The sequence below is a fragment of the Chrysemys picta genome, chromosome 24 (assembly GCF_011386835.1).
Source record: "Chrysemys picta bellii isolate R12L10 chromosome 24, ASM1138683v2, whole genome shotgun sequence".
In the NCBI taxonomy this organism is placed as follows: domain Eukaryota; kingdom Metazoa; phylum Chordata; order Testudines; family Emydidae; genus Chrysemys; species Chrysemys picta.
The window spans coordinates 5,675,587-5,695,681 of record NC_088814.1 but is presented as its reverse complement, the minus strand read 5'-3'; the positions used below and the strand labels follow the sequence as shown (position 1 = coordinate 5,695,681).

The 20,095-nt window shown below is 50.7% G+C and overlaps 1 protein-coding gene across 4 annotated transcripts in view; it reads left to right on the top strand.

Annotated features, from left to right (window-relative positions):
• The window catches only part of SKAP1 (src kinase associated phosphoprotein 1), a 232,077-nt gene that overhangs the window by 192,804 nt on the left and 19,178 nt on the right, over positions 1–20,095 (top strand). For all 4 annotated transcript variants that reach the window (XM_005301890.4, XM_042844521.2, XM_065577994.1 and 1 more), the window contains exon 10: positions 8,526–8,588. In XM_005301890.4, the coding sequence (XP_005301947.2) occupies positions 8,526–8,588 (63 nt within the window). The remainder of the gene's footprint in view (positions 1–8,525; positions 8,589–20,095) is intronic.

Below are 20,095 nucleotides of genomic sequence, written 5' to 3'. Positions count from 1 at the left end.
CGCCCCTACCAGCAGCAGCGCAGAACCGAGGGTGGCATGCCAGGGCCGTCCTTACCCATGCGCAAAGTACGCAGCTGCGTAGGGCACCAGGAAATCTGGGGCACCAAATTTCCTGGTGCCCTGCATAGCCGCATGCTGCTCCAGTCCCTGCTCCGGCTCTTCCCGCCCCGCCCCAGCCCTGCCTCTTCCCACCCCTGCTCCGCCCCTGCCCCGTCCCCACTCCCCTGAGCTCTGGAGCAGGGCCAGGGCAAATGCAGCGACCCGGCCCTAGCCGCGCTGCCGGTGAGTACTGGGGGGTGGTCCCCCCTCCTAAGCCAACCCCGCCCCCTCGCAGAGCCTGGGGCCCGCCTCCTCGCCCTGCAGAGGCCTGGGGCCCCACACACCCCCGTGGGGGGGCTGCGTAGGGCCCCAGAATACCTAGGGGTGGCCCTGGTGGCATGGGATGGTATTGCCAAAAAAACAGCCACACCCATCACACTAGTAACACCAGTGTGATGCCAGGAAGTAGCATCGTACTTAAAATGTACATGACTATACGCTTAAATGGCTGTGTTGGAGTCAATGCTTTTCTGCGTTTAATATTTAGCGAGAGTTGTATGTTGATTTTCTTTTTATCGGTATAGGTACTTGTGCAGCGGGGAGGGGGGGCGTAAACTCCTACAGACACAAAGAAGGGAGGCCCGATCAAATAAGTTTGAGACTCACTGGCTTAAAGGAGTAGAGAGGTCCCAGATCCGTAGGCGCGGTATCCTACACGGCGCTCCACGTGCCCAAGCAGTGCCTCCCATTGCTACCGCTAGCAGCGTGGTGTCCCACTGCCAAAGCTTTAACCTGCTCCCCTCTCTGCCAGCGCTTTTCACTACCTTGTGTAGCTAGGCGCCGTAGGGCAGACCCAGCCATGCCTCGAGGGTAGACACGGCCCTAGACGTCGCTACAAACCGTACCTCGCGCCCAGCTACCCCGTCCCAAGAAGGGGCAGATGTTTGAATTACCCCGCACCTCGCTCATGGCGCGTCTCCACAGGTGAGGTCTTAGAGGCTTAGCTCGCGCCCGTCAGAGCAGTGCAAAGAGAAGCGGGATCAAGGCTTTGTACCCTGCAGTGAAATACAGGGGGCGTACTGCGGCCCGGCGGGATCGGCTGAAAAGACTTTCCGTTTCCATAGGCCCTTTCCTCTGAGGAGCTCTGAGCACTTTACAAAGGGTGTTGTCCCATTTTTTCACCGGAAGGGAAGTGACTCGCCCAACTCAGTGACGGAGCCGGGAAGAGAATCCAGCAGCCCTGACTCCCAGCTCCTTGCTCCAGCCGTTACACCACCCTCTTTTTCAGAGCCAGGAAGAGAACTAGCATCCGGGCTTCCCTCTACCCACTCTTGAGAGTTGGAAATGGAACCCAGGAGTCCTGACACTCAACCCCCTTTCTCTACCCACTAGGCGACGCTTCTGCTCAGAGTTAGGAATAGATCCCTGGAGGCCTGGTGCCCTGTTCCTGGCTCCCATTACTTGAACTTGTAAACTGTGGGTGGGGGGCGGTTGGAGGTTCTGGTTAAAATGTTCTGTGATACGTCAACTGTGAAATTGGGGTGAGGTGGCAGAGGACGGAGACTTGCTGGGAAAGGTGCTCTCTCCTTCCCTTTGCCAGCCACGGTACCTTCTTGTAGCTGAGTGCAGAATAAGCAAAAGGACTTGGGTAAAGTTTTCTCGTCTTTGGGAGCAGGGGGCTGGAATCAAGCAAGCCGCCTGACCCCATTAGAGGCGGGAAATGCGGATCCGCAGCAGCTGTAATGGGAACAGGAACCGGCTCCGCTCTCTGGAGGGGTTTCCCGTAAAGCAGAGAGAAAGCGAGACAGATCACCCTCCGTGGAAATGTTAGCACACACTCCGCTGCCCAGCACTTCAGAGCAGCCTGCGTTACTGCTAGGAAGGGGCGGGAAGGAGCCAGGCTGCCTGGTGCACCACAAGGCGGGGGGCGGGGGGAGAGACACGGAAGGCCCCGATGGGCTTAGCATAATTGATGTAACTTTCCCCCCCCCCCCCCGCATACCAAAAGTCACGTAGAAGAAATGCTCCCCTTGGAATGTCATGTGTTTTCCTGCGCTAGTGCTGGCTGATGGCTTCCCAAGAAGGGAGGAGAGGCCAGAAGGTTTGGGAGAAAGGGGGGGCCCAAGGACAGCTCGGCTCAGATGGGGGCAAAGCCGTCCACGGGGAGCAAGCCAGGACGCAGTTGAGGGTGTTTGGAGGCTGCAGCTTGTGGTAGATGAACGGCACAGACTGCAGGTCTATGGCGTTGCAATTAGACGTGTGCAATGAGACAGATGAGTAAACATGGGTGTGCGGAAAATAGATGGGGGTAAAATCAGGCACACACAGATCACAGGGGGATGGGGTATAACCACATACAGGCCGGGTGTAGGTTGGCAGGTAGATGGGGTGTGATCAGGGGCATGCAGGTTGTGAGTGGATGGGGCATCTCCATGTGAGTGGGCAGAGTACAGTCTGAAGGGGTGTTCGTTATTTGTATTATGGTAGCGCATAAAGGCCCCCATCAGGGATCAGGGCCCCATGGTGCAAGGTGCTGTACACGCTCATAACGAAAAGACAATCTCTGCCCCGAAGAGCTTGCAATCCAAGGCTAGCGCTTCTTGTTCCCGAGGGTTGCATTTGAATTCCTGAAGGCCTTAGCAGTGGGCTCATGGAGACTTAAATGTTACTCAATACTGCTGAGTGCACACTCTGTCAACGACACGTATAATGTGCCCGTCAGCATGCTAGCTAGACACCAGGACATACAGCAGAGGTTTGTTATCAGGGCTCATTCCTCCAAGTTATGTGCTTGCCGCAAAATACTCGTGGTAACTTTTTGATACGCTTGCCAGCGTGCGATTTACAGACTGTGGATGAGTAAGGTACACCTTTGCATAAACGAATGGATGGCAAACCTAGAGGGCTATTGCCCACTTACTAGTCTTCCATACTCCCAGGCTGTGCTTCGCTGGGGGAAATACACACAAACTAAAATCTGGGCCATTTAGTTTGGCGGGTGGGGGGGAAATAGCCATTGATTCAAACCGATGGAAGGTGTTTAGAGAGGAAGGATGGTGTAGCGATTAGGGTGCTAGGCTGGGATTTGGGGTATCTTCAGTCAGTTCCCTACACTGCCACCGCCTTTCTGCGTGACCTTGGGCAAGTCACTTAGCAACTGGGGTGTGGTGAGGCTAAATATATTCGAGAGCATGGGGCGGCTTCCATATTATGGTAATGGCAGCAATAGATGGGTAGCTTGAACTGCTTGCTGTGTGCAGTCCCAAATCCGTAGCATGGTGGACTGCTTGTCTGATATGCTGATTGGAACACTGATTGTTAGCCTCTGGAATCAGCCACTTGCTTGTGACCTCAATGCAATAGGGAATGGGTGTTAAGTGCCCCAATGGTTCCTTCATCCGACTGTTTGAATTCAACTCCAGATTGTGGCGTTAGGTTCCTTCTGAAGGGACGACAGGGTTCCGTCTTAATCATTAAACCTCTCTGCTAATTATCCCCCCTGCCCACACGGAGAAGCTTTAGTCTGGAGCCTATCCCACGCAGGGTCGCTCCTGTTCTGCATCAGAAGCGGCCAAGGCATTTCAGAAAGCTCTCACCAGCTGTCGGTTTCATTCGGTACCGGGTGGATCCGTGGGCCTCTCCAAGGGGCTCTTTTCGGTGTGGCAGCTTCACCCGTTCCTTGATTTTTAGCAGGACTTTCGCCTGTCAGAGTTGTAGCTCTGCCATGCCAGTTGCCTTATCTCCTCCCCTCTGAAGGTGGGGGGGCTGCTGCTGCTAGGCCCAGGGGAAAGTACCAGCAGAAGACGGAGTGGATGTACATTCTCCCCTTTGGAGGGCCGGGACCCGGGTGTGCACTCGCCAAGTCTCCCTGGAATGTTTCTGTCTAGCCTCACGTCAGGACACCGGCGTCCAGCTGACCCGAAGATCGAAGTTGTGAGAAGTTGCTCCCTGCAGACGGCTCCATCAGAGCTTAACCATTTCCTTCTTACCCAGTGGCAGCAAAGGCAAGACAGGTGCCGTCGTTTGCAAGGCATTCTTTGACCGTGTGACTTTTGGAAGAGAGAGGGCATTTAGGTCCCATCTACTCTACAACTATAATTGAGGAAGAGGCAGGATCACAGTGGTCTCCGGGCCCAGTTGCAGCACTGTTAATGAGTAATGCAAGGGGAACCTAACCGTATTCCCCCAACCCTTAGATGGTCCCAGGGTTTTAACCAGCTACGTCCATTCTGCACTGCAGTCTTTAACCGGGTTGCAACTGGCTGGATTATAATCGTAGTGTAGACTGGGTTCTTTGCAACAGTGGGGTAGAGAGACCGAAGGGTTCACGTTGCAGATGGAATGGTGCAGGGAGAGGATGTTTGGGTTGGAGAGAGAGAGAGGCCAGCCATGAAGGTGCTAACGCAGAGAACAGAGAGCTTGGAATGGGACCACCTTTGTGCAATCGCTGCTCTCCCAGGAGCACGTTGTACGTGTTACTTTGCTGTGCAGTGGAAAACACACACGCTGTCTCTCATTAGAGCTGATATATTCTCATCCACTGTGGAGATTGAAACTGGAATCATAGAATATCAGGGTTGGAAGGGACCTCAGGAGGTATCTAGTCCAACCCCCTGCTCAGAGCAGGACCAATCCCCAACTAAATCCCCAAATGGCCCCCTCAAGGATTAAACTCACAACCCTGGGTTTAGCAGGCCAATGCTCAAACCACTGAGCTATCCCTCCCCCTGTTTGTCCTGCCGCGTTCTGGCTCTCCCTGTAACTTCCAGATGAGCCCCGTTAGCACTAACTGGAATGAAAACAATACGTTAAGTTTCTACAGCAACGCTCAGATGAGTCTGGTTTTACAGGAATTAGCCAACTAATCCCCACAACCCCCCTCTGATGTAGGCAGGTAGGATTATCCCCATTATTGATAGGTAAACTGAGGCACAGAGCCTGTGACACTTGGGTAGCTCGCCAATCAGGAGACCATCTCCTTATCTATCAAGACATGTCTACGGTCACCACGTAATCTGAGCATCTCCCTAGTATTTAACAATAACAAGCTTTTTCCCTTTCCAGCCCAGAGGAGAAACAGCTGAATTGGTTTACAGGGCAAGTCACTTATGGAGGGAAAGCTCAACCCGGTGCATTTAGGGCCTCATTTCTTGTGGCCAAGAGTTCCGCTGGGTCCAAGAGCTGTAAAATTCCGTCTCCTGCATTCATGAGCCTCTCCTTATTAGTCCACAGTCCCCGTGGAATAGCTGCATCATTCTAGGTCACGATTGCAGAGGCGATCTCGCCGTTGCTCAAATGGGTTTACGAAGCAATTTATGGTCTGGATAAATTCTGCCAGGAGGTGGGGGGGGCTATGTGGGTAAAAGAGGAGAAGTCAGGCAGGAATTCTGTATGTCAGATCATTTTTTCCACCCACACCTCACTTCCTCTCATCCGAAAAGCCTGGCGTTGTAAGGGTGGGCGTGGACACTTTGGCATTCATGTCTGCCTCACTTAGGTGCTTATATGACCTCCATTCCCTTATTATCTGACCACCTCACAATTTTATTTATCGTCACAACCTCCCCAGGAGGTAGAGCAGCGCTAGCCTCCCCCGAGTTAGAGCGCCGGGAGACTGAGTGACTTGCCCAAGGTCACGCAGGAAATCTGTTGCAGAGCAGGCACTTGACCCAAAGTCTCCCAGATCTTAAGCTAGTGCTCTAACCATTGGGAAGCACTTCCTCTCTATAGCTTAGCTATAGAAGTAGCCAGGGAGCTGTAACAGCCCTTTCCCTAATCGTCGTCCTCCTTGGACGGGGAGAGTTTGTTTCTACCGATAAGCTTCCTTATCCAGTACTAGAGGTCATGAGCTCCTCGTTGATAGTCATGGTATTCTGCATATAAGACTGGCTGTAGCCTGGGAGATGACTCCCAAGGCACAGTGAGAAATAGTGTCTCTTCTGAAACTGAATTGCCCTGGAAGAATCGGTTTTATCTGTTCCCTTTCCCATTCTCATCCCAGGGCCAGATTAAGTGCCGTTGTCCGAAAGGATAAAGAAATCCACTTTTGATTGCTTTGATAGTGGGTGTTGTTGTTTTTTTATCATGGTTGCAGATGCATTTACATTCTCTTTTACAAATGCAAAGAGCAGGCAAAAGCCACTTTCAATAATTTATTTTCAAATCAATGCTAATGAGGTTATGTCTCGTCAGTGGCCGAGTTTTACAATAAAGTCTGATTTATTTAGAAAAGATCTTTGGTGCCACTTCCCGTCTAATGGGGGAGCCGTTGCAGTGACCCTCCAACTTCGGATCCAATTTGTAATTCACAGCGGAGCTCTGACCTGATTTGCATTGATTAGAATCGGGAGGCAGAGACAGCTGGGGCCGGGCCGTGGAGGGTGGGGGAGAGCACTCTGTCTTCCAAAAGTGCCTAAACGCAGCAGATTATCTACCGCCTTGCGATCAAGTTGCACAGTATCAGCAAAAGGCCCGTCGCTGACTTTATTAGAAAGGCCCTCCCGACCATGGTTCCTCATGAAACGGGGGTACATACGGCTCTGCCCTGAGATTAGAGCAAAACTTGGTGCCTTTGGGTTCACAGACCGAGCTTCAGTCACGGTACCTCATGCTCCTGCATAGGACTTGCCTATGCTGTAAAAATAACCCATTGCTAACCACAGGTGCAGCTCAGTGCTGTCTGTCAGGGCCGAATTAGGTGCTGAATCCGCGCTATAGGTGGATGTCCAGGGGGCTGACTTCCAGAGACATGGAGCAGTCCTGGAATCTGGGTTTTGTTTCTAAACTTTGTGGTTGCACAGAGAAACCTGCAAATGTGACCCAAGCGGTGCCGTCTTCCTGAGTCTGCAGACAACCTCTGGCAGAGGGAGCGTGCTAGAGCCATCCCAGATCTCCTGTTCTGGGTGGGTGGGGTGTGGCTAGGATCTTGGATTGCCTGAATCCAGCCCTGATTCCTGTCATTGTCGATGCTTGCCGCCAAACTGAATTCAGCACTGGTTTGGCCGAGTAGCGTATCCACACCTTGTGTGGGTGCCGCTACATCAGGGATTCTGAACCTGTATTCATGTGCCAGTGTAAGGACCTTGCACCAATCAATTCCTGGGAGAGCGAATTCCGGTGCTAAATGATAGGTTACCCATTTAAACTAAATCACCAGAACCCAGTTGTAAACCGATGTAAGTGTGTGCACAAAAGGGGCTTGCGCTGACTTAGCCCAAACTGATTTGAGTTAAACTGGTGCGACTATTGTGTATAAATAAGCCATTCTTTCTCTCACACTGACTTCAATCTCCTTTTGTGCTCATGTGCCTAGGTCCCACCAGCTCCCTGCTCTTTGTTTCGTCTTAATCCTGTTCTGTGCAGTCCTCTCCCCTATTGCTCAAACCTTCTCCCACTGAAATAGGGTGACCAGACAGCAAGTGTGAAAAATCGGGACAGAGGTGGGGGGTAATAGGTGCTAATATAAGAAAAAGCCCCCCAAAATCGGGACATCTGGTCACCCTACACTGAAATCAGTGGCTAAACTCCCATGACCTCAGCATCTTCTACCATCTGCCCTCTATGCCTGGATCATCCTCTCTCTTCTTCACGGGCAGGGGTCCTTTCTCTCGCCTCCTTCAGATTCCCCCTTAAATCTGCTTCTTTCAAGAAATCATTCCACCTCCTCCGTTTCCTGGAAATTATTGTTCAGTCAGTGTCTTGTGTCCCGCAGACCATAAACTTTTCAGTGCAGGAAACGTCTCTTCCTAGATGATGCTTCTAAAGTGCCATGTAACTTTATGAGGCTATAGTAAGTGATTTGTTTTTAACAGTGTTAATAGGAATTCATGGGTTTATGCAACGTGCTTTAAAGTATTACCTGTCCCAGGAGCGGAAGACTTCCCCTTCCCCTTTCCCGTTTTTTTCAAATTTACTGGTTTGAGAATCAGATGCTCTCTCGAGGCAAGTCATCCGATCTATTTTATCGAATCGAATCTCTAATCTAATGTAATCTATTGGTATCGTACTGCTCCTGGGCATTGCTGGAGATCTCTACTTCGTCCACATAATGGTTCTGTGTCTTCTAAAAGCCGCCACTCTAGGGTTAATTCCTTCTGGGACCAGTGTGCGTGGAAGTCGTCACAGTCTCCGTTTGTCCATAGGCTTCTCTGTGCGCCATGTCCTTTTTTCAAACGCAGGGCCCGGACTGGCATCCACTACTCTCTGAAATGAGAGCGCCAGGCATTCAGATACCCTGGCGGTGGGCATCACATAAAGCCCCCAGGGCAGGCTTTTCCAAAACGGACAGCGTTGGCGTTGTTCTGTGCCCAGAGAAGTCAATGGAAGTTTTACCACGGACTTCAGTGGGAACAGAGTTCGGTCAATGCTGAGAGCTTTGGAAAAGTCCCACCCCTCGTCTAGGGCATAGGGTGGAGAGGCCTCCCATGCGGTTTTCATAATCTCTCACTAACCAAGTTCTTTCATTTCATTTCCCCCCTCCCCTCCAGATGAGGAGCTTGACTCACCCGTCCTGGAGGACAGAGAAGACGCTGGAAGTAAAGGGAAAACAGGTAAGAGACGACCACGTCATTTGGAAGCAACAGGCTCTTTGGGGCTGGACTGCAGGAAGGACCTTCCTCCGGCTAGTTAGATCAGGAGTTAGTGTACCTCTTTGACTGTAAAAAAAAAAAAAAAAAAAAAAAAAAAAAAAAACACCCCAAGGAGTCCTTGTGGCACCTTAGAGACTAACAAATTTATTTGGGCATAAGTTTTCGTGGGCTAGAACCCATTACATCTGATGAAGGACTCCTCGGTTTGTTTTGCTGATACAGACTAACACAGCTACCACTGAAACCTCTCTGACTGGGTGGCTGAGAGCATAGAGGAGGGAAAAGGCCCCAGGATTGAGGCTGATGACGATGAGTGTGGAGGGGAGGAGGCTCTTAGCTGCTCAGAACCCTTTTGAGAACCTTCTCCGTTAGCTGCCCCCTTTCTGTTCCGCTCTACTCTGCGCTGGTTAGGCCTCAGCTGGAGTATGGTGTCCAGTTCTGGGCACCGCATTTCAAGAAAGATGTGGAGAAATTGGAGAAGGTCCTGAGAAGAGCAACAAGAATGATTAAAGGTCCAGAGAACATGACCTATGAAGGAAGGCTGAAAGAATTGGGTTTGTTTAGTTTGGAAAAAAGAAGACTGAGAGGGAACATGATAGCAGTTTTCAGATGTCATAAGGAGGAGGGAGAAAACTTGTTCACCTTAGCCTCTAAGGATAGAACAAGAAGCAATGGGCTTAAACTGCAGCAAGGGAGGTTTAGGTTGGACATTAGGAAAAAGTTCCTAACAGTCAGGGTGGTTAAACATTGGAATAAACTGCCTAGGGAGGTTGTGGAATCTCCATCTCTGGAGATACTTAAGAGTAGGTTAGATAAATGTCTATCAGGGATGGTCTACACAGTATTTGATCCTGCCATGCGGGCAGGGGACTGGACTCGATGACCTCTCGAGGTCCCTTCCAGTCCTAGAGTCTATGAATCTATGAATCCCCCGGCAACCAGCTGCTTTACTTACGCCCCCCTGCTCCACCAATGGGCTGTGAGGTATCTTCCCCCCTCCACCTCCGAGCCTCCCTTCAGGTCTCACCATTACCAGCAGTGAGCTGTTAAGGCTGGGTGGGCTCACCATGGGGTTTCCTCTCCTTCCAATCCTCCCTTGGCTATTAGTGCTGGCTTCCAGCAGCACAAGACCATCCAGCATCTCTCTACTCTCCTGTGGCCCCCTACCTGCTGTGACAGCACTGAGTCCCTTTCCAAAGGTTGGGCTGAGAGCTCCAGGATCCAGCTAACCTCCAGGCCTATCAGCAAAGGGGGACCGCACAGCCCAGTGGGGAAAGGAAGTCCTGTCTCGAGAAGCTGACCAAATGCTTCACTGATGCTACTTCGAATGAAACACATTGAGATACAAGTACCTAGACAATGTTCATAACTTCAAATACAAAAACGATACACACATGCCAACAGCATAATCATAACCAGCAAATTACGACCTTTCCATAGACACCTTACTTGACCTCCTTTGTACAAGATTTGGTGCAACGATAGGACATTGGTTGCAACAATGATCTATACGGTCATGGTTCGTGTCAATAACGTCACATCACGATCTGACCCTGAAGAAAGGTTCAGGTTCTACTGGAGGGATGGAGGCAGCTTTGGGGTTTGTGTCTGCACCTCAACGAGAGGAAGTGGCTCCTTGACCCTGAGGGCCAGGGGAGTGGAAAGGCCTCGTCTCTACTCCTCAGCGCCCTGAGACTGGAAGTTCAAAGGGTAGGGTCAGGGAGGCATGCAATCAGAGCAGCGACCATGGAACCACTGCATGGTCCCAGCTCTGGATGCCCCGGTCTCATTCCAGGCACATTTGGATATGACTATGTAACCGTTTTTTGGTGGATGCGAAATCGCATCTCCTCCACCCCCTGCTATTATCCCTGCTACAGGTAACTAGTTGACTCTGCGTTCCTAAGGACAGACGCCCCTCTGAAGCCACCTTGCCAATGGCCTCTCCCACTGCTGTCTGCAGCAAAACGTGGCATCTCTCGAGTGAGGACGCTCCACTCATCAGCCCTGCTTGACTTAGAATCCAGCAGTGGCTGCAAAGATCTCCGTTGTAAATGCACGTGCCGTCGCTCGGTCTTCCCTTGCTCCATTTGCAGCAGGCGATCGGGACCAGGGAGCGCTCGGAGAGGGAGCCAGGCTTGTAAAGTTCAGGCCGCAAACGGGAGTGGGGAGAAGGGGAGAGACGCGCCGAAAAACCATCGGAAAGAGCGGAAAGTGAGTCACCGCCAGCAAAGCCGAGAGGAAGACGGAGCGGGGTGGATCTGTGTCCTGGAATGTTGGAGGCAGCAGAAACCCAACCCCCAAACTGCCACTGCAGAGCAAACTGCCTTCACAACATGTGCGTGGAATCCAGCGTCCCCACCCCTGCTTTTTCCTTAAGAACCCCTCGGGTAGGAGCTGAGCGGAAGGTCTGTTTCCTGCCCAGCTCCCCCTAGTCCCACCTGCTTCTCTTCCCATCCAGCGTCCGCCCCAGTCACAGGAAAGAAGCCCTTGTGTGCGAGCCACCTCGGGCAGTGCAGCTGTGAGCTTCCTGCAGCCCCAGTTCCCTTTTTACAGCTCCGTTCAGGAAATCGCGGCCTCCTGGCCAAAATCTGGTTTGAGACCCGCCTCCTTGGGTTCTTTCCTGCCCCCGTTCCATGGGGCTCACATCCCAGAAATTAAAGGGGGAGGTTTAACCACAGGAGCAGGGGAGATTCAGCCAGGTTTAGAGCTTTATTCACCCCTCTGCACACACACAAAAAAACCTTGGCCGTTAAGGTCTGAGTAGCTCAGATCTGGGTGGCTGTCACTTCACGATGCACCCTGTGTGCACGAGAGGAAAAGGTGCCCACGTGGTCTGTACAACGCCTTGTGTCTGCTGGCTTAGTGCACGTGAATATGTCTCCATCTAGTGACCTGTCTGGGAGACTACAGTGGTGTTCCCCCTTTAGCTCAAGTGGCGGTTTTGGTGCCGAAGGTCTCAATCCTGAAAACCTGTATCGTCGTGTCTGTCCGTGGTCATGCTGTTTTACTTACCTGCCCACCAACTGTCCTAGGCCTTCCGGTGTTGGGCACAAGTAGGGTTGGTTGGGAATTTTTGGCCAAAAGTTTTTTTTTTTCATTGGAGAATGCCAATCAATTGAAACCAGAACTTTTCGTAGCAGGGAATTGTTTGGACAACAGTTTTGTCAGGAAGGTTTCTTCCAATCCAGGCTGGAATTTCTGGTCAAAACAAGAGAGCCGGGTCTGGAGCCTTGGGGTTTCCGTATGCCAAGTGAGCGCCCTGAAACGAGAGAGCCGGAACTGGAACTTGGGGGCTCCCATATCCCGAGCGAGTGCCCTCGCCACCAGGCTGTTGGCCGTTCTGGGATGCCTCGCTTGCTCTCTTTCCATGACCGATTTCCAAAGCTCTCCATGGGCTGCAGGGTCACTGGCTCACGCGGCCAAATGAGTTTGAGTTCCAGCTGCTTGTGAAGATGGGAGTGAATGAGAATTCTTCTGAATGTTACGTTTCTGTGGTGCTGTTTTCCCACCTTCATGCCCCACCAGCGTGATGAGTTATTGGGCCACTGCGGAATGTGGCAGGTACGGGCGCCCCAAAGCTTCGAAAACAGACGTGGTCACGTTATTTATAAACCCTGCTTTGGTCATGACGCAAAGCTGCGCTTTCATCTGTGTAGGATCAAATGCAGCCGACTGAAGAGAGAAGGCAGAGGGGAAACAGACGGAAGGAATATTGGAGGGGCATGTTCGTGAAAAATAAACAAATCAGCCTAAGCAAGTAAATTAAAATGAAATAAACTAGTTCCATTTCCCCACTGAACTTCCTAATTCTCCCCTCAGAACTGGCGCCTAGGAGGATGTTCAAATGTATAATCAACCAGGAGCAGTCCCTAATCCTATAGCGGCAGCGGCGTGTAGTGGGTAGAGCACTAGAGCGGGAATCGGGAAGCTTGGGTTCTATTTCTGGCTCTTCCAGTGACCTTGGGTGAACCACTTCCTTTCTCCGTGCCTCAGTTTCCCCACACCTCCTATCTTATCTATTTAGATTGTAAGCTCTTTGGGGCAAGAATTCTGTCTCACTATGCGTTTGTACAGCCCCTAGCACACGTGGGCCCTGACCTCAATCTCCGAATGCTCTGGGAATACAAATAATATTTCGTCCTTGGATCAATTCGGTCTTTGGCTGCCCACATGCAGCTCCCACAAGGTGGCACTTCTCCTTCCTGACTAACCCCTACTGACGGGCTTAGGCTCAGTCTATGCAGAGCAACTGTGTTGACTTCTTTATCCTGGCACTGAGGGAAGCACCATTGTTCAGGAAGGTGCTGGCCTGGGCTACAGTGAAAAGTTGTGCCGTTGAGGTCTTGGAACAGGTACAGGCTGGATTCAGTCAGCTGCGATCCTTGCTGCTGAGTGGCTTCCATTTTTCCCTTTCTATTTCCAGTTCCCTTTTCAGTTACTAATGTACTTGGAGACTAAGGGCTTGTCTACATGTAGATACTCAGGAAAGTTAATCCGAATTAACTAAAGGTGTGAATTTAAAGTGGATTAGTGAAACCACATTAAACCCCAGAATTAAAGTGGCCTTAATTTGGTTTAGCTCCCTAAAACTGGGGACTTGAGAGGTGCCGGAAGGAGTCATGCACTCAAGTCCCTTAGGGTACCTAACTGCCGTCGGCTTGGGGTTTTAAAGGCCGTGTTTTCCACCATTGGCTCATTTTAGCCTTGGATTTTGTTGGCCCAGCTTGTGATGCCTTGAGCCTGATGCTTAAGAGGGAATGGAGTTGCAAGTGCTCTGAAAAATAGGCCCCAGGCATCTCAAGGGGGGGACCCCAAATAAGAGGTCACCCTTGAAAATTTTGGCCTGTCCCACTCCGGTCTTGCCAGCCATTCAGATGCCCTGCTCATATTCATTCGTATCTTCCTTGTGGTGCTCAATGTTCATCGTTGTAACTATTTTAGTTATTAGCGTGGTCATGATTGCTTTAGGACCTGTCTTTTTTCATGCTGAATAATATAGTAGACTCCATTGCTAGGCAGGATTTCAAGGGACAGGGTTGTGGCATTGCTGGAAGCACTTGTCTCTGTGCTTTAGTCTTGTGTTTTTTGTTCTTCAGTCCAAACGGAATAGAAGACTAATTAGGTGGAGTGAAGTCCTTGAAATGAAAGCCGAGAGGCTGGGGGTTGCAATGGGCATTTTTCTTAATTATATCAAATGGTCAAAATGCCAGATGAGCATTTGGCTAATGTAAAACTTATTGTTTCTCATTTCCGAGAGCCACAAGGACACCGTGAAGCCAGCCTCTCCCAGCAAATCAAACTGAGAGCTGCAGTCTCATCTTGCCAGGAGTCTCATTTTCTTCTCTTAGCCACTGGTTCCTTTTAACCCCTGTGTTCTGAGCTAGAATTAGCTAAGGCCGAGCTTGGGTGTTGCCGCATCTGCAAGGCATTTTACCAGGACGGGCACAGCCAAATTCCACCACTCGACAATCACCCGCAATCTCTGGCTCCTCCCACAATCCACAGCTCCGCCCTCTCCCGGAGTAGCAGGATGTTTCTGCTCCAATGAAAACAACAAACAACTGTTGCTTTTTAGACGGTGGTTGTTACGCTTCAGAGTCCACGGCCACCCCTGAAATGAACCGGGGCAGCTTGCACTCCTCCCTGGACTGTTGTTTCAAGCCGTGCAGATGTGGGGAGGAAAACACGGCAACAGCCCCGTTTGGATGGTTTTCTTAATGACCATTGAGCCTATAACTAGAGAGCCAGATTCTGATTCCCGCTTACGTCGATGGGGATCGGCAGCAGCAGCTGCCCTGAAGTAACCAGTAAGCAAATACAGAATCTAGGCTCGGTTTGTTTGTTTGTTTATAACGGAAAACTAATTTCTGTAGAGACAGATGGGCCCATCTAGGTGCTGGGATGGCATATGACCGAGTGTAGGCTCAGCCTCACCCCCGAGGGCAGTGGCAGCTGGGCTTAGTAATGAATACAGGAGACAGGAATGTGAGATTTGACAGACTGGATCCGATCCGAGGCCCATCTAGCCCAGTATCCTGTCTCTGATTGTAATCGGTACCAGCTGCTTCAGAGGAAGGTGGAAGAACCTTGCCGTAGCAGATGTGCCTTCCACATCAGGTCTCATGCTGATCCCTAATAGAGATTGGTTTCAGCCCTGACACATGAAGGTTAATATCCCTTCCAAAAAAAAAAATGTGTTGAACTTACTTCTGTCTCTGATTAGTCTTTCTAGCCATATAAATGTCCATTCCCTTTCTGAAGCTTGTCCCTAGCCTCCGTTTGCCAGAAGCTGGGAATGGACGACGGGGGTTGGATCATTTGATGATTCCCTGTTCTGTTTATCCCCTCGAAGCATTGGCCACAGTTGGAAGACAGGACACTGGACTAGATGGACCTTTGGTCTGAGCCAGTCTGGCCGTTCTGATGTTCTAAGCTCTTGGCCTCGACAGTTTCCAGTGGCAATGAGTTCTGCAGTTTAATCAGATGGTGTGTGAAAAAGTATTTGCTCTTATGAGGTTTAAATTCTCCAATCTTTTAATTTCATCTAGTGCCCCTTTTCTTTCTCGTGTTATGAGACAAGGAGAACAGATGGTCCCAATCTAGGCAGTGTTGCCTCGTGGGTAGAGCACTGGACCTGGGACTCGGGAGAATTGGCTTCTACTCCAGCCTCTGCCACTGGTCTGCTGGGTAGCCTTGGTCAAGTCATTTCGCCTCTGTGCCCGATTCCCCAGCTATAAAATGAGGAGGAGGAGGGTGCGCTTTGTGATCTGTGAATGAACAGTACTACATAGGAGCTGGGGATTATGATTACCGGCTCTAGACTGTTCATTATATTACGTCCCCTCTCATTCGGATCCACTCTAAGGTAAACAATCCCAATCTTTTCCATCTCTCTTCGGATGAGTTTTTTCCGGGCCCTTGATCATGATTGTTTCCCTTTTCTAAACACTCTGTCGGACAGCAATAGCACAGTCTCCAGATGAGGCTGGATCACTACTTTTATGTTAAGTTTTTGGCCGCGGTGTGGTAGCCCTGTTGGTCCCAGTAGATGAGAGACAAGGCGGGTGAGGTCATGTCTTTTTCGGCACCAATTTTTGTTGGTGGAAGGTACAAAACTTTTGAGCTTTTCGCGGCTCTTCTTCGGGTCAGGACTCAGACCGGAAGAAGAGCTCTGGGAAGCTTGCGAGCTTGTCACTTCCACCAATAGAAGTTGGTCCAATAAAAGAGATTCCCTCACCCGCCTACTTTATATAACGCCATTACAGTCTCTACCTACTTTCATAGAATCATAGACTATCAGGGTTGGAAGGGACCTCAGGAGGTCATCTAGTCCAACCTCCTGCTCAAAGCAGGACCAATCCCCAGACAGATTTTTGCCCCAGATCTCCAAATGGCCCCCTCAAGGATTGAACTTATGTAAAGGCATTACAGAATCCGCCCGCCCCCCCTTCTATTCCTTATGCAACCTAACATCTGAGCGTTTGATGGTGTTTTTTAAACCACAGCTGCACATTGCACGGAGGTCTCCATTGAGCTGTTTATAATGATGCCCAGGTCCCTTTCTAGAGTGGAGTCGGTTCATTTAGATTCCTCTACGGTGTCAGAGTAGTTCCACGGGGCATTATTTGGCACTTACTGACACTGCATTGCAGTTGCCATCTTGTTGCCCATTACCCTCGTTTGGTTAGGGCTCTCTGAAGTTCCTCGCAGCCCTCTCTGGTCCTGATTAACCTAAATAACATTTCACCATCTGCAAATGTGGCTGCCTCGCTGCTTACCCCCCTTTCCAGATCATTAATAAAGACAGTAAACTTGTGTTTTTTCCAAAGCCCTATCATCTGAACCCCTTTCTTGTGCCCCACGATGGGGGAGCAGGAAAGGATTCAGAGAATGCAGAGATTCGGATAATAGAGCAGAAACTCCCCGCTGCAAGATAACCACCCTGCTGCTGATTGGCTCCTGTAACGACATAGGGAGCCCTCCGCAGCCTGAGCGAGCGGGGCCATGGCAGTGGAGCTGCAGAGGGCCCTGCACTGCTGCTCCCGCCCTTTTGATGATCTGATCCCGCGTCCCCCACGCTATTCGGACAATGGGGCGTACAGTGTATATTAAACAACGCGGGACCTCGCACCGGGCTTCAGTTTCTTTAGATCTCCGCTATGGGCCTAGTGACTTACTGCTTTTTAAATGATCGATTTGCTTCCTCTCCTCCCACTCAACTTCCAAAATTATCTCATTTTTTATTACCAGGGAAGAGCAAATCTGGGGTAGGGATCTCCAAAGCCGTCTCGACCGAGTAGCAAAAACCAACACAAATAATCCGTTGAGCTTCTCCGCAATGTCCTTATCTTCCTTAATTGCTCTCGTTAACCACTGATATCCAGCGGGCCGCACTGGTTCTTTCAGGAGTAGAGCTCCACAGGAGGAAATAGTCGGTGGCCCCAGTTTCTCGGAGGATGTCTGCACTGCAATCAGAAGGTGTAATTGCAGCGGGTGTAGGTGTGTCTGAGCTCGCTTTGATCAAGTTAGCTCACTAAAATGCGCAGAGTAGCTGTGGTGGCCCGGGCTAGCTGCCCAAGTACGTAGTCACCATCCCAGGCAGGAGTGCGTTCGAGCGGCTCAACCTACGCCACCGAGATTATGCTGCTATTTTTAGCAAGCTAGCGTGATCAAAGCGTGTCCGGTACGCCTACATGTGCTGCAATCACACGTCTAGACCCCCAGACTTCTTCCAGTGTGGAACATGGTATATTTCAGTCCCAAATCTCCTTCCCACCTCCCACGACATATTGGGAAAATAATAAACCTGTTCTTGTCCGAAGAGGGACGTACACTGAATTGGGCCATCGCTGTATTTAAACCTATTTGTCAGTGATTTCCTTGTAATGATCCGTAGGATTGCTAATGTTTTAGTTAATAACCTGAGCAATTTCCACCCCCCAAGAAGTTCCATCCTCCTGGAATATGTTTTGTGTCTCCTTTTTCTCCAAAACTGAGTGGCTTTGTGCTCCACCAGAGAGAACCAGCAGGTCTGGGGTGGGTCCCTTCCCCTGGTACTGAGTTACTCTGTGCATCACGGTATTTTCTACCTTTTAGTTCCCTTTAAAAATAGGTTTGCACTTGTTCCATTTTTTGCTGCCCCCTGCCGTCTGCCATCCGCTATTCACTTTGTGATGAGATTCTGCCGGCTGATACTCCCGCTGCTTCAGTTCATAACCGCTGGGTCCTGTGTTTTATACCAGCTTAAATAACCCAGCAACTCCTACTCTTTCTATTCCCTTCACAATCTTTGCCCTGCCACTAGGTTCCCCCTTTAATATTTTTCCAAAGGATACAGACCTACTTTCTTCCAGCCTTTCTACTTAAGTTCCCCAAGTCCCTGAGTCATTCTGTTTGTTCCCTGCTGCATCATTACCCATCTCTGTAATGTCCTTTCTCATATTTAAGTGATCAAATCTGGGCACAGATCTCCAGATGTGCCCTTACCATTCAATCCCTTAGACCATATTAGAAACATTTCCTGCAACATGTGCTCAGTATTTTCTATTTACGCTTCACAGGCCTGATTCCCTGCCTGGTCACACCAGTGATTTCCGTTCGGTGCTCGAATGAGGCCCCTTAGCACTTTGTTTTATTGAAGGTTTTTTTTTTTTAATTTATTGGGCCACAGAACTCGGGAGCTCTCAGTATCCCAGCATCTTGATCTACCCCTTTAGAATGCTCTCCTGCCTCACCCTCCATCAGGGAGCGTGGGCTAATAGATAGCACGGGGGGCTTGGGAAGTGAAGCTGCTCAGGTCTGTTGTCTCTGCTACTGATTCGCTGAATGACCTTGGGCAAGTCACTTCCTCTCCTTCTCTCTGCCTCAGCTTCCCTGGTGGTGAAGTGGGCGTAATGATACTGCCTCAGATGAAAGTAGCTACATGTTATCGCCTCTTCTTGGGCATGAGAGTTCTCTCTGTTTTTCTACAGACCACAGTTTGAGGCTTGAGTTTTAAGGCTTCCCAGGGCTTTGAGGGTTTGTCTATACTGCAGGGTAAGCCTGGGGTTTGAACTCAGGCTCAAGCCCACCCCCCCCCCTTCATGCTACACACACATCATGTTAACTGGGGTCCCAGCACCACATGGGGATGGAGGGTCCACTCCTGAGCCAGGCCGGCACCAAGCGCTGAAGCCCTATTGCTTTGCGGTGTAGACAGCCCCTCTAGACTCGTGCTCTGGGAGTCCTCCAGAAGTATCCCACAGGCTGACTTTTTGCGTCCTCCGGACAGTCAAGTTTTGCCACACTGCCCCACAAACAAAGGGCTAGAGCGGCCACACAGTGGGAGGACACTAGGAAGTCTGGGATATGGGAGGTCGGACGCGGGCCTGCATAATGCAGTGTAGATGCTGGAGCCCTAGGTTGGGATCCAGCGTTCAACAATTCCTAACCTGGGGTTACAAACGCGTGTAGACACTCAAGCCCTAGGCTAACAAACCCAGAGTCTGCCAACTCGTGTTCTACTCGCCCTGGGCACCCGCTGCAGTGTAGGCAGACCCGGAGGCTGCATGTTACGTCTACCCTTCACCCTGGGCGGGGAGAGGGGGGCGATGCCAAAAAATAGCGTAGCCATGGCAGCAGGAAGGGCGAGCCACCCCGACGGTGTGCCTATCCGAGACGCTAGGCACGTACCCGGGCGGCGAGCCCCCTCCCACTGCTGCTACTCTCTGTTTGAACAACACGCCCAGCTGGACATGTAGATACACTCTTAGAGTGGTGAGCGTCTCCCTCAGCTGCTTAGTCCAGCCAGAATAAGAGCCCACAGCAGAGAGAGAAAGTCCTTTAGCTCAGGTGGTAGGAGCTTGCTCTGCTCCTCCGTATTCGCTGGCTGTGGAGGTGGCCGCAGGGGCAGCCCACCAGAGAATCAGAGAATCTCAGGGTTGGAAGGGCCCTCAGGAGGTCATCTAGTCCAACCCCCTGCTCAAAGCAGGACCAACCCCAATGTCAGTGTTGGCTGATTAGAAGGTGGTAGAGTTGCCGATTTTGGTTGGACTTATTCCTGGAGGTTTCATCACAAGACGTCATCTTTAAATAAAGGTTAATCTTTAATTTCTGGAAACTTCCAGGACAATCCCGGAGGGTTGGCCACCCTAGAAGGGGTGCCCTGAACAATGAAGTGAACCCTCCAGCTTGGTTTCTCAAATCAAGCCGTTTGTCCCCTTCCCCAGCAGCCTCCTCCCAGCTGTGCTGTGTAGATATCTGGCATTACTTCATGATACTCTTCTTCCACAGTCCTGGGCTTGAACCAGCCGCAGCTTCCGTGCTTGGGACGCTGAGCTAGACCGGGGGTCGGCATCGCCTTTTTACTGAAACAGATTTTTGAGGGCAAATGGCTTTTTTGAGCAGAATGAAAACTTACCTGGAAAACGTTCCGAGGGGTAGAAACTTTCTGCTTTTTCACCGGTAATAACGTCTTAGGTTTTGAT